Here is a 15,239-nt window from a genome sequence, read left to right as displayed (position 1 = left end):
AAATGTCACACCTGAACGCTCACATCCTTTTAATTATGTTTGAAATTACGAACATTGCTCAACATCATGAAAATTAAACCTTATTTTCAATAAGCAATCCTGAAAAATATTTGGGGGTGCTTAACTTTTTTTCAGGTGTATATTTTTAACCACATTATGTTATTTTTTACACAGAGAGAAGAAAATGTCATACCAAAAGCAAAACAATCAATCAATCACTGTCATAACTTCAACACCTGATGTAAAAATCATAACACTAAGAAAATACTGAAAGCAGAATAAAAACAAAATAAGTTTTCTTTTACATAATAATAAAACTTTACATTGTAGTAAAAGAGGAATAATAATATACATGTTTGTTAAATTGAAATATTCAGCCAGATTTGTGTGATGTCAGTCTTTATACTCATAGATAGTGATTTAGTGTTTTGGTATGTAATTGTGTTAATTCTTACGTAACTTGTGTGATGTCAGTCTTTATATTCTTAGCTAATGATTTAGTATTTTGGCTTACCATTTTGTTAATTCTTACATAATTTGTGTGATATCAGCCTTTATATTCTCAGCTAATGATTTAGTATTTTGGTTTGTTATTGTGTTAATTCTTACGTAACTTGTGTGATATCAGTCTTTATATTTTCAGCTAATTGCTCAGTATTTTGGTATGTTATTGTGTTAATTCTTACGTAACTTGTGTGATGTCATTCTTTATATTCTTAACTAATGATTTAGTATTTTGGCATGTTATTGTGTTAATTCTTACGTTACTTGTGTGATGTCAATCTTTATATTCTTAGCTAATGATTTAGTATTTTGGTATGTTATTGTGTTAATTCTTACGTAACTTGTGTGATGTCAGTCTTTATATTCTCAACTAATTGTTTAGTATTTTGGTATGTTATTGTGTTAATTCTTACGTTACTTGTGTGATGTCAATCTTTATATTCTTAGCTAATGATTTAGTATTTTGGTATGTTATTGTGTTAATTCTTACGTAACTTGTGTGATGTCAGTCTTTATATTCTCAACTAATTGTTTAGTATTTTGGTATGTTATTGTGTTAATTCTTACGTTACTTGTGTGATGTCAATCTTTATATTCTTAACTAATGATTTAGTAATTTGGTATGTTATTGTGTTAATTCTTACATAACTTGTGTGATGTCAGTCTTTATATTCTCAACTAATGATTTAGTATTTTAGTATGTTATTGTGTTAATTCTTACGTAACTTGTGTGATGTCAATCTTTATATTCTTAGCTAATGATTTAGTATTTTGTCTTATTATTTTGTTGATTCTTACGTAACTTGTGTGATGTCAGTCTTTATATTCTTAGCTAATGATTTAGTATTTTGGTTTGTTATTGTGTTAATTCTTATGTAACTTGTGTGATGTCAATCTTTATATTCTTAGCTAATGATTTAGTATTTTGGCTTATTATTTTGTTAATTCCTACATAACTTGTGTGATGTCAGTCTTTATATTCTCAGCTAATTGCACAGTATTTTGGTATGTTATTGTGTTAATTATTACGTAACTTGTGTGATGTCAATCTTTATATTCTTAACTAATAATTTAGTATTTTGGTATGTTATTGTGTTCATTCTTACGTAACTTGTGTGATGTCAGTCTTTATATTCTTAGATAATGATTTAGTATTTTGGCTTATTATTTTGTTAATTCTTACATAACTTGTGTGATGTCAATCTTTATATTCTTAGCTAATGATTTAGTATTTTGGCTTATTATTTTGTTAATTCTTACATAATTTGTGCAATGTCAGTCTTTATATTCTTAGCTACTAATTTAGTATTTACTGAAACATACCAGGTCGAGAGAAGGTATATTTGTAAGCTTCAATTTCTTCACTTGACCATATTGGTTGACCATCTTTCTTAAAAGCTTCATCAAAAATGATCATATCTCGCCCTTGAATGACAAATTCAGGCAGCAAGGGAAGTTGGAAGAAAAAAATATACCTGCAAAGATGAAATCTTTAAGTAATAAATAATACTAACAATAGATATTAAAAACATGGTAAACACTTGTAATTACAAACATTTTGGAATCACTTCAAATTCCACCATCAACGTCAAAACCTCAAAAAGTTAGTTCACAATTTCTAACTACAAAAAAACAACATTAGTTATTGAGTGAGTAGTTTTCCTAATCAGTTTGAAGTTTAGAAAGAATAGATTTAAACAGTAACATTAAAATGGAATATATGATAAATTAACTGTTAAGAGAAAACATTATAAAGAAAGATTTAAATATAAGTATAAACACTGAGAATCTGGAACTGATAAGTTAATGACAACAGGGAGGAGCTGATGTTATTATTTAGTGTTGGGTGATCACAGAGAGGCTTTCTTTAATAAAGAATTCATAATTTGTGATTCCAGAGTCAAGAATTTTAAAGTTTTCTAGAATTATGGGGTGGTTGTTCTTCTCACTGTACGATCGAATACAAGACTTGGATGAATGAGTTAGTTTATATCCACTTCTAGCTGAAATTCTCATGTGCTCATCTGCAAACATTTATAGGTTACATGTAGTTTTACTAATTTAGGCAGCTCTACAGTTACCACAAGTGTATTTGTATATGACCCACAAACACATAGGAATGGGTAGAGTGTCTATGGTTTTAAACCTATTTTTAATTCTAAATGTTGACAAAAATACTAAACATAGTTTAATTTGTGGATAATATGTTTTAATTATTTTTAAATTTGGAATTTGAGTTTAAAACTTTGTTTCCCAATGTGGATATTTTACACTCCATCCCATAAAAATTTTAACAAATAAAACAGAACCTACCAAAAATCCACACATTGTCTCAAAATATCCACTAGTTCTTATCACCCCTTTTATTGGCAAACAAAGTTTTAAACTTAAATCCCAAATTCAAAATATAATTAAAACATATTACCCACAAATTGAGCTACATTTAGTATTTCAATCAACATTTAGAATTAAAAATATCTTTAAAACCAAAGACACTCTACCCATTCCTATACACTGCACTCATGGATCATATACAAATTGTAAAGCTACCTATTTTGGTAAAACTATATGTAACCTACAAATGTGTGCACATGAGCACACAGTAATTTCAGCTAGAAGCAGATATAAGCAAACTAATCCACCTTCGTCTTGTATCTGATTGCACAGTGAGAATAACAACCACCCCACACTTCTTAAAAATTTTTAAATACTCACCTCCAGAACCACAGATTACAAACTCTTTATTAAAGAAAGCCTCTCCATTTTCAATGATCACCCAATACTAAACAATAACATCAATTCCTCGGTGTTTTTTATTTGATAATTATCATTATTTTAAAGATGCAATGTTTATACTTACATTTAAGGATTTCTTTATAATTATAATGTTTTCTCTTTGCAGTGTTATTTGTTAAATATGTGTATGCCACATGTTTTATTGTACATTCTATTACATTGTTACCATTTAAATCTGTTCTTTCTAAATTTCTGATTGAATATGAAAACTACTTGCTCAATAGGTATTATTGTTTCTTGTACATAGAATATTGTGAATTAATTTTTTGTGGTTTTAAAGCCAATAATGGAATTTGAAGAAATTCTGAAAATTCTGTAATTACAGATGTTTTTCAGTATTACCGTGTTTTTAATATTTATTATAAAATTTCGCTTTCCATCTGATGAATCAATGTCAAATTCTAACAATCGTTTAGAAATTACAAGACAATATAGCAAAACCTGTTGTTAAAATTGTAATGCTATGTCTAATCATTATTTCAAGACATGAAATTAGTTTAGAAGATGTTATTCTCTTAAATATCAATATTGCACTGTTACAACTGAAACCATGGACTTGACCATTAAGAGAGCAAACCACAAATTTTCTGAACAATATAAAAACTTATTTTTAACATTTAATTACGTTGAAAAGTAATGTGAAGCATTAAACTGTTCTATATGCAAGAAAACAAGAAAAATAACAAAATCACACTACCAACACATGAGGAATTGCTTTAGGCTGGAAAACAAAACTTTTTCAAAATGACCAGGATGAGGAGCATTCATGACAACCAGTTTATCAACAACATCAGGATAATTTCCAGCTAGATACCAGGCTAAAATACCACCCCAATCGTGACCAACAACAATGGCCTTCTGCCGGCCTAGAGCAGGAAAAAGAACACTTACATAAGTCACATTAATACAAATAAAAATGTTACAGCTTATTGGAAAAAAACTGAAAAATGTGTTGCAAATATAGTTGTTTTCCAAGATTAAACGTAAGTTAAAATTAAATGCACATCAGAAAGATAATGATAAACAGCCAACTCATTATATAAAAATGGCTGTCATGAAGTTGATATTGTTGTTGTTTTTTTAAGTGAAAAGCTAAAAAAATGGGTTATCTCCACTCTGTTCACCACAAGGACAAAAGCCCCAGATTTTAGTCTCAACTTATATTTTTAATCTGTCTGAAACTGTTCAAACAAAATGAGAACATTATAGTTTTCCTATACTGAAAACATTTTTCTGATAGTTACTTATCTCATCTCATGACATTAGCTATTCTTGTCCTGTGCTGCCCTCTATATGCAAATTGTTTATTTACGCATGCCACAAGCCTTCTGCTCCTCCCTATTGGAATCAAATGATTCCAACATGTATCTCATGTAAATCATCTTGCGTCACTTCTACACCAACAGGAGAATGACATACTCACATGACAGATGTGACTCCCTCTATATGCCTCTACCAAATTATTACTTCAAGGTTTGGCAGAAGACATAAGCACCAGAGCAAAGTGGGGAAGAAGGACGGGAAGTGTGAGAAGAGGTAATTACCTATTGGAAATACATTTTCAGCATAGGAAAATTATAACTTCCAATACAGTACTTCCCTTCGCTCACAAGATTAGCTAGAATCCCACATTGATTAGGTGGCAAGATCAGTGCAAGGGATTGAAAGAAGTACCCCCCCAAAAGCATCCGAAGGATACCCCTGAAAATGAGAGAGTCAAATCCAAAGACCTGATGAGGGGAACTGCACCATTTCTGAACCAGGTGTACTCCTCACCCACCCGTGAAATGTGTAGTAGATAAGAAAAAAAAAAAGAGAGGAGCACATCCAAGTGGGAGAGAATTATGGCAGGATAGTGATCCTAACCATGTAAATATATATGCAACTCCATCCCACAAAGTATAAAATTGGGTAAAACAATGGATGTGCCTCTAGGCATGGAGTGGTTAGGGTGTGATGGACCATACTCGGTAATTCAACTACATCCAAAACCCATCCAGCTGGGAACTGACATCCAAGCAAGTGGGTAGGATGAGGATAATCTGTCTTCACCTCAAGTTCAAAAGACCGAGAGGAATCTAGAACCATTCTGACTCCTGAGCAAGACACATGCTATCTTAGATCTATCGGATCCAGGGACCCAACATCCAGTATCAAATGGATGTCTATATAATACAAGTCAACTCCCCCAATAGCAAAACTGACCAGAACCATTCAAAAAACAATAACATCCTCAGAATAAGATATAATGAGTGATAGCAAAAAGGACAGAACCAGAACAAACCCCCTTACCTCCACTGTAACCCATAACACAGAAGGATTATGATCAAGGGAGGTACATAAAGAACCATAAACATGTGTGATGACTTATGTTGATTGGTTCTACTCTAACTCCAAAACCCAGCCATGGAGTACCGACATCAACCTGGGGGTAGGATGATGGCTCCCAATCGAAGGGGTAAACTGAAATTTGACATCTCACTCCTTTGTGGGTGTGTATTGCATACTGGAGGATAGCATTTCGTCTAAACCTACAGAACACCACTGCCCTATTCTGCACTGAATGGCTATAACCATATTTCTGTGGAACCCTTTCTATGTGGAATTCCTTTTAAGAAAGTGATATGACTTCATCAGTGTAAAAATACATACTTTGATGCTCTTAATAAGCCTGCCTACTACAGTATGTTTTATAGAATTGTCATGCTGAACCTTTGGAAGATTAAACACAGTTCCCTTGAAGAAACATGGTATGACATTGAATTTATATTTTCAATTTGCTATTTTTTGTGGGAGAATAGGACCTGACAGAGAAAAAATGGTTTAGTTTGTGCCAATCCCCAAGCTGAACTGATGAATTTGGTGGTTCATTGAAAATTCAAATTCATGTGGTGACCTACTTATGACCATCTAGTCAAAGTGAGAAAACAAGAGAGAGACTGTGTATCAATCATATAGACATAGTTGCATTAGACTGAAGTGACACCAAATAAACAAAAAAAAACAAAACAATAGTCAGACCTTGTATTCATTGGACCAAGAGAGTATAAACCTGCACTGTAGAAATGAGATAACCATAGCAACAATATATATGTATAATCAACATTCTAATTAATGAACTAACCTAGCACTGAACATACTGAGAATTAGGTATTAAAAAAATTAAAGTCTCTGAGCTTTTTACTTCGTGCATGTTTTTGCTTTTTTTCATTGTAGTAATTAATTAAACCAAACCTACTTTTTATTTTTCATAGGATGAGGGTTAGGCCTAATTAAAAAAACATTTACTCATAGAACCATGTTTCACAGTTTCAGCCCAATTTCTACCATCGCTATCTGTGAAATGCATTAATCTTTAACAGGTTTCACAAGTGTGTTAGTTTTTCTGTTTATTAAAGTATCACATTACTGATAACTCACTGATATTTTTGATATTCTATTGTACCAATGAAGAGTGGACTTCTTAATAGGAGATACAAGCTTAAAAAGGGAACTGGTTTCATGTTAATCCTGGCAATATACTGGGATTTAAGTTAAGATGCTGGCTCTCACCATGAAAATACCTATTATACTTTTGGAAGTTAGTTCATGCTTCGTGCCTTTTGTATTCAACTGACTGAATAACAATTGAGTTCCTTGCAGTGCATGGAAATTAAATTAAAAATAAACCTGTGGTTCTTGATAAAAAAAACAATGCATTATAGTTATAAAAGCTTACAAGTTATGAACTAAAAACGTTTTACCTAAAGCTACAATCAATTCTTTTAAACACAAAGTCAATTCATCAGATGTATATGCTTGAATCCCTTTGGGTTTCTCAGAATTTCCATAACCAGGCAGGTCAATAGCCACAAGCCTATGAATTAAAAATATAATTCATCAGAATTCCTCATATCCAAGACTACCTATTTATATGATGCCACATACTAAATACAACATAACATTAAATTCAAACAGTGACCTTACAAAGACCTCAGTATTCTTATATTTTATTCTACACTGTATAGCAGCAAGCCTGCAAGTGATTTTAGAAGTCCATGGTACTGTGTTAGTTAAATGACAATGTTTCACTGCTTCAAGTGTGATTTCAGAATTACATTCTGGTTAAGAAGTTAGCACACAGGATCACCTACAAAAGTTGTAATGTTTTCAAATGAGACCCAAAACTTGAGCACTTTCAAATAGTTGACTATTCTTCTTCTTCATGAAGAAGAATAGTTAACTGTTCAGAAATATGTCATATTGTATTACTTACAATGACAATAGATAATTATTAGACGTCTTACCAACAGTTTGCTATAAACTTTGACAGTCTTGTTTGTAATTTATTATCTATATTACTAACATTGTCTTATTTAAGTACTTCACTCTTTACAGTGTTTTTCTCAAATTCTCAGGTTTCATCAACTAAATAGAAGTTGGCAAGAGAAGTAAAATAAACAAATTAATATCTGTCTATCTATTTTGTTGTTGTTAATTTGTTATGTTACCTTGCATGTAATGTTTTTGATAAAAAAAATGAAGACAACATGTAGTACTCAATACTCATCTTCCTTTATTGAATCATTAATTTTTAGCAAAAATACTTTATTAGAAATTCAGATTTTTTTTGTACAAAAGACTTGTGTTTAATGAAAGCTTGCCAAAGTTCGTGAAGATATATAAATTGTATCATATCAGATGATGTATTGATACAATCGTATCACAGTTTCACAATACAATACTTGTATCATACTGCTGTATTGCCAAACCTTTAATAATTAAATAAGTCCATAGTACTGTATTAGTTACAATTACAAACTGATACTGCTTCAACCTCATAGTTTATTATATATGTCTATGGTACTGTCTTATAACAATAAAGATAAAAACTGCTTTGTTGTGGGTGTCCAGTCATTTATAGTGTTTACAAGTACATTTACATTTTTAAAAATCTTATTTTTATGATATATATACACACACACTAAGAATTTTATTTATACCCACTTCTAAGCACAAATAATGCAGTCACATAAGAAACATTAAATATTAATTTTAACATTTGTGCACAAAACAAAACTGCCTATGAAGGAAAGTGGCAAATAGCAAACATTGTAAAACAGAATTTATGTATTAAAACACTGATGCTCTGTCTACATAACCAAAACAATGGCTTAACAGTAGTCCTTACAGAATTACTTCAGTTGTTGACACCAAGAAAATTTAACCAAGAAATTACAACTAGTCCTTATTGAATTCTTTTATTTCAAGTTTTTAAGGAAACAAAACTCTGCAAAAAAACATATTAATGACTTACCAGTAATCCTTACAGAATTCTTTCAGTTGAGATTTCCAAGAAAACAAAATTGACGTTTATTACATTTAACCCAATAACCACCAACAGAACATTCAAGTTTTACTTTCAACTTTCAATGCCTAGCCCCAACTTCTCAAGCCATGCCTGTTATTAACCCATATTGTTTTCTGAATTCCCGACTTTCAGAAGGCAGTCAGATTTTGTTGCTCAGAACACGTTAACTAAACCAATTACTGACTGTCACTTTCAGTACTGCATTAGTTGCCACAAAGATTAGGGCTTAGATGCCTAACTTCGACACTTTTCCTGAGCCGAGTATTACCAGGTAGCTCAATACCCGTCCGGGGCCGAATATCTGTCCAGGTACCCGTGCATCCATATCCTTAGCAAATCTTTCAGTTGAGATTATCAAGAAAATCAAAACTCTGGACAAACCAAACTAATGACTTACAAATGACTACTACAGAATACTTTCAACTGATGATGCTAACAAAACCAAATCTCTGAAAAAAAAACAACAATAACCTAACAGTAATCATTAGAGAAATATTTCAGTTCATGACACCATGAAAACCAAAACTCTCAACAAAACAAAACCAATGCCTTATCAGTTATCCTTACAGCTATTTTAGTTGATGACATCAAGAAAAGAAAAATCCTGAATACACCAACTGTTGATTTATCAGTAGTCCTAAGAAAACTCTTGCAGTTGATGAACCCAAGAAAACCAAAATCTGGAAAAAACAGATCAATGTTTTTCCAGTAGGCCTTACAGAATTATTTCAGTTTATGAGACCAAGAAAATCAAAACCCTAGATAACAGTGGTTGTAAGAGAATTATTTTAGCTGATGACACCAAAAAAAAAAAACAACTCTGGACAAATTAAAACTGGTGACTTACCAGTAACCATAAGAAAATTATTTCAGTTTATGACACTAAGAATACCAAATCACTATACAAATCAAATTAATGGCTTACCAATAGTCCTTAGAGAATTATTTCAATTGTTGATAATGCCAAGAAAATCTAAACCTTGATAAACCAAACCACTGATTACTAGCAGTCCTTAGAGAATTGTTTCAGTTGATTACTCCAAGAAAAAAATTACCAGTAATCTTTACAGAATATCTTGAGTTGATAACACCAAGAAAATAAAAACTCTATACAAACCAAAGCAATGACTTACCAGTAGTCCTTAGAGAATTCTTTCAGTTGATAACGCCAAGAAAACCAAAACTCTGGAAATCCATGAAGCAACAACATCAGGGGATTTTTTATATCTCCCGTTGTCACATAATGAATTTTTAGGTTCTTGAAAAAAAAATACAAATGTATCAATTATAAGGAATACTTAAAATACATTTTGAATTTGATATTTATATATTACAGTTTTCTTTTAAGTGATTATTTTTTTTGTTTTAGAGCAAAGCCACATTGGGTTAGCTGCTGTGTCCATTGAAGGGAATACAACCTCAGAGTTCAGCATTGTAAGTCCCTAGACCTAATGCTGTCTCACCAGAAGACATTATTATTTTATTGAGCTGCTTGTTTCTTATTGCAAAGCTATAATGGAATGTTTATGCTCTGTATACCACGAAGAATTGAACATTTTCCTTACCTAAAAATATAGTTCCAATAGAATAGACCAAGAATGGGTTTGAATGCCAATTGACAAAGCAGAGAAAATCAGGGTTGTGCTGGCCAAACAGGTGCCACTAACAGGACCTGACTAAAAGTGTTGCATATCAAAGTGATGTCACAAGGAAGAAGATGAAAAGGAGAATATGCATACAGAAAAAAATGAGACCTGTCTTGGCTGCAGCATCAACTGTTAGAACCACAGAAAAAGGAACTGAGGACTAGAAGAGGGGGAAAAATGGTGTTGAGAGGAATGGGGAAGGTATCAATGAGAAGTGTGAGCAACTGGGAGCAAACCCAATGAAAAGACTGAGGATGGAGAGACAACTCCATAGGAAGAGCCGAGAGAGAGAGATGATCCACCAATAAGCTCAGAGGCCCAGTACATGACAAGCCATGAGATGAACCTGATAGAAGTAAGCCCAAGAAAACAGGTCCAATGTATGGAAGCAGACAGTGCTGGAATGGATAACTCCCAAACAACTAGTCTAAGAAATGACCATGGAATTTTTGGAGTAAATCATGATAAACTGATCCACGAGAAGAGGGAGGAAATAAGAGCATGTCTGATGGACAGCAAGAAGTTCAAGGACAGTAACTTGGAATGAATATTCCTCCAGAGCCCATATGCCCAATGTCCTGTAGTTGTTCAGAGACATCCCAGTCCAACAGAGGTGGTATGGTCAGGCCACCAAGAATTCCTCAAAAAAAAAAGTAGAAGGGAGGCATAACAATCAGACAATTTATCCCAAGAAATGTGCCAGTATTCCTTCAATTTATACTGGAGAAGGTGCATGTATGTGCAGCCTAACGAAATGAGTGGTTGGATGGAAGCCAGAGTTTCCAAAAGCAAAAGAACCTCATGCATGAGGTATAAAAGAGAAGCATAGATCTCTGTGACAAGACATTCTACTGTTCATAGGTGAAGTGGTGAAGACTGGGCCTGAATGAGATGAGATTTGAAGTACTTGCCTATATGTACCAAATATATGGTGGGCATGAGAGAAAACACCTGGAAGGCTTGACAAGTCAGCCCAGCCAAGTAGCCTCCACAGAATAATACAGATGCAAGAGAAAGTGTCCTCCTGACAAGAGGTGAGGAGGCACCAATAATCCTTGTAATAATGGAAACTCAACCCAAAGTCATGAACAAGGCAGGTCAATTGCCCATGGCTCAATTAAAGAGATAAGGAGCAGGTTCAATGCTCAAAATAATTTCCAAGAATTAGAAGACCCAATCCCAATAGATGAAATGAAAAAAATGTCTGGAGGACAGAGCAATCAAAATGTCCAAGAGTATCCAAAACATCAACCTTGGTCATCTACAGTCTGAGTGAACAGGACCACTGGAGAGAAAAGAAACCCTCCATAGGGAACTGATAGATGATAAGAAACTAGTGGAGAGATAACAGGTTGATAACCAAACACTAGTTCCCAGTCTTCTTGAAGACAACCAAAGATGAGAGTAATAACTAAGTGTAAGGGTAAACACTCTCTTGATGGTATTCTTGACCAAGATATCTGAGACCACATTTTTAAGATGCAGAAGATAAAGGGGAAATATAGGGAGGAGGAAAGTGTGTTTGTTTATTTGTAGTTAAGCACAAAGCTGCACAATGGGCACAATGCTCTACCCACAATGGGTATCAAAACCTGGTTTTCTGGTGTTGTAAGTCTGCAGACATACTACTGTACCACTGGAGGGTGGAGGAAGAAAGAAAATGGAAAAATGGTAAAGGGAGGAGATGAAAAGAAGTGAAAATGGAGACCATAGGCTAGGCAAAGAGAGACAGATGGTCCCCCACAGGGTCAGACCAGACAGGATAGTCACCAATGGTATGAGCCATGACCCTTACATTGAGAAATGGTAAGTAGAAAAAGGCCAGAAACCTGAAATGGAAGGAGATAAGTGGATTCAGCAGTGTAATGGGCAGCACACTTAGGGCTAAATGTTGGAATTTCGACTATACTGTCGATTACACAAAATTTATTTATTTGAGGATTGCAGTGGCAAGTGGAGCTCACAAGTCACTAACTCAAGGTAATTTATAGTTAGAACAAAGAAACGGGTTCCAAGACTAACATTGAACAAAATATAACAGTTTTATTAAAGTTTTCCACATAGCATACAGTAATAGTCAAAAGTTTACTAATCATTAACTTTTCACAACTTTTCTCTTTACTTTTAGTTAACACCATTGACCAGTATATATAGAGTACATTTTTCTAATATAAACATTAATATCCTTTACTAATCTAAATTAATTGAACAGAAGAGATGGTAATTTCTATACTTATAACAGAGCTGGACCAGTATTCTTTTAGAGGTTGAAGATCTTCATGTTCATAGAGGGGTTAATTTTGACTGTTACTACTACACCTTGGAGATAGCTTCTGAGGATCTTTTCATCAGCCCTGGAGAACTAGTTTTTAGCTCCAGACATGAGTTTTTAAACCATATTTTCTTTGTATTCCTTTGACCTTCCAAGTAGTATTCCTAACTACCCGCAAGTAGTTCTAACACTTTTTTGGTCAATTTGTGCAACTGCTCGGGCTATTCAAAAACAAGAACCAAAACTCTCAAGTAATTGGTTACTGTGATGGTGAGTACTCTGGTTGCCTTTTCACTTGTACTATTACACTGGTCTGGAGTAACAGATCTTGCATCAAAGCTCTGATTTGAAATGTTATCAAACGTTTTAGTAGCCATTACTGCACTACAAACTCAGCATCAGTAACTTATCACTGTCAAACTTATGGCTAACATTTTTCTCAACACCTCTGTTGTAGCTTCATTTTTCATAACTCCCTTGTGATTCTCAATATCACTTAACCAGCTAGCTATATTTTCCTAGCTCTTGGCTTTATTTCATGACGCGGGCGTCTTTATTTATGCCATTTCTTCATGTATATGTTCACTTAAAAACTCAGAAAATCTTTATAACTTCTTTCTTAAATTATTTTAAAACACTAAAAACACTGAAGCAATTGTAAAATTCCCTCAAAAATAACCAACTACTTCAGCTGGTCTAGGAACAGGAACAAAATGGCAAGGTAGAAAAATACAAGAAATCATAATAGACAATGATGACAGATGCTGGGCCACCTCAGCCCAGGTCTCCAATGAGTCAGGAACACCCCTGAAAATATATGGGTGAAGAAATGGAGCCAGATGAATATGACAGAGATAAGTGTCAATTTCTATACTTATAACATGAATATGACAGAGATAAGTGTAAGGGAAGCACACATTAGCTAAAATAATTTCATTCTAACAGCAGAAGAACCAAATAAGGAGGGAGAGAGCAAAAGAAAAAGTACAACCTAATGTGATGAAAAGAAGAGAACAAACCTCTCCACAAAACACCTCTGGAGCACAATGAAGTGCCATAAATAAGTAACACAGGAGGGTGGAAAGAAAGACATAAAAGTGCAAAATTAAGTACTATAAAGTGATGAAAAGAAGAGAACAAACCTCTCCACAAAACCCCTCTGGAGCACAATGAAGTGCCATAAATAGGTAACACAGGAGGGTGGAAAGAAAGACATAAAGGTGCAAAATTAAGTACTATAAAGAAAAATAGAAATTAAGGTGTAATTTGTTGTAATCCTATGTTTACAGCTACAGTATCTGCCCTATTCAAACATAAAAATCCACTTACTTGTAAGTAACTCAATATGCACGATAACTAACACAGACTCAAAAATGTAAACAAGGTTTCACTCTACCAACTAGAAAACAACTCTTTATTTTCTTCATGCCTCACTGTTTCACTGCAAGATTACTTGTCTTACTGACTGGCTCACCCGTATCAATATCTAATCTATAATCTAGATATTTTGCAAAGCCTCTCCTTCAGTAACATTCCCAAATATTCTGAGACTAACCTATCTTAATGTGATGTGCCTTTTAGCTAACAAATAAATTACATTATAAATATTATAATAGTACACAGCTACACAGATACTGAGATAGATATACAGTTTATTCGTCCAGTAGATTAAGCCTAGCTGAATGGCAGTTATATGACAGTATTTGCTTATTTATTTTGCTTCAGAAAATGTGTTCTAAATTATTATTTTAATAACATATTTTTTAAAAGTGAAGAATATTATAATAACAATATATAAAAAATTGTTTATCCTTTTCTAATATTTCACGAAAAACAACACTTTTTGTATTTTGTCATCACATGTATGTTTGATAGTTTCTACTTGCATAATATTAACATATAATTAAAAATGTAAAATTAAATTTGAAAAAAAAACATTTGCGAAAAGATTTGTGTAAAGTATGAAAACAATGGCAAATTGAAAACTAAAACTAAACGATGCCAACACTTTTAACTTTAAGTAGCAACGTCTTATAGCTTAAAATACCCCAAAATGTGTTTTTTTTAACTTATAAAGGTGAAACTATCGAAATTTGAGGACATTTTATCACACATCAGGGGGTTAGTAAATAAACGTTTTACCTTTAGCAAAATGGCTAAGTGAGCATTTTACACCTCGATACAATGTTTTTTTTCCCGATATGACAGTTCCTTTGATTTTATTATTTCCTCTATTTAAAAAAGATTATAGTTTAAATTCTTTTATAATTTTATTGATTGATTGATTGTTTTTAATTATGCACAAAGCTACACAAGGGCTATCTGTGCTCTCCCCACCACAGGTATCAAAACCCGGATTCTAGCGTTGTAAGTCCGCAGACATGCCGCTGTGCCACTGGGGGGCTATAATTTTATTGATTTGTTAGATTATTTAAGCATCACATTCTAGTATTTCAAGAAAAACAACATTTTATGTATACATTTTGTCATCACCTGTAACATTGCAAGTAGCCCTTGATTAGAATTTAGAAATATGTGTACTTTGAGGGTGTGGGTATATCATGGATAGATAATTATTCCGCAGAATACCAGTTAGACCCTATATGAAAGAAATTTACTGGATTATATTTTTCTATGTACTGAGTTATAGAACCTACAGAAGTGAGCCAAA

The 15,239-nt window shown here is 33.1% G+C and overlaps 1 protein-coding gene across 1 annotated transcript in view; it reads right to left on the bottom strand.

Moving 5' to 3' along the window:
* LOC106464413 (epoxide hydrolase 4-like) overlaps positions 1 to 15,239 on the bottom strand; it is an 18,238-nt gene that overhangs the window by 1,711 nt on the left and 1,288 nt on the right. The window contains exons 2-5 of the mRNA XM_013924548.2: positions 9,784 to 9,908; positions 7,044 to 7,156; positions 3,998 to 4,166; positions 1,828 to 1,979 (exon numbers count right to left, since the gene is read on the bottom strand). Coding sequence (XP_013780002.1) covers positions 1,828 to 1,979; positions 3,998 to 4,166; positions 7,044 to 7,156; positions 9,784 to 9,908 — 559 coding nt within the window. The remainder of the gene's footprint in view (positions 1 to 1,827; positions 1,980 to 3,997; positions 4,167 to 7,043; positions 7,157 to 9,783; positions 9,909 to 15,239) is intronic.

This window comes from Limulus polyphemus, unplaced genomic scaffold, assembly GCF_000517525.1.
Source record: "Limulus polyphemus unplaced genomic scaffold, Limulus_polyphemus-2.1.2 Scaffold1642, whole genome shotgun sequence".
Classification (NCBI taxonomy): domain Eukaryota; kingdom Metazoa; phylum Arthropoda; class Merostomata; order Xiphosura; family Limulidae; genus Limulus; species Limulus polyphemus.
This window is presented reverse-complemented; position numbering and strand designations above follow the sequence as displayed.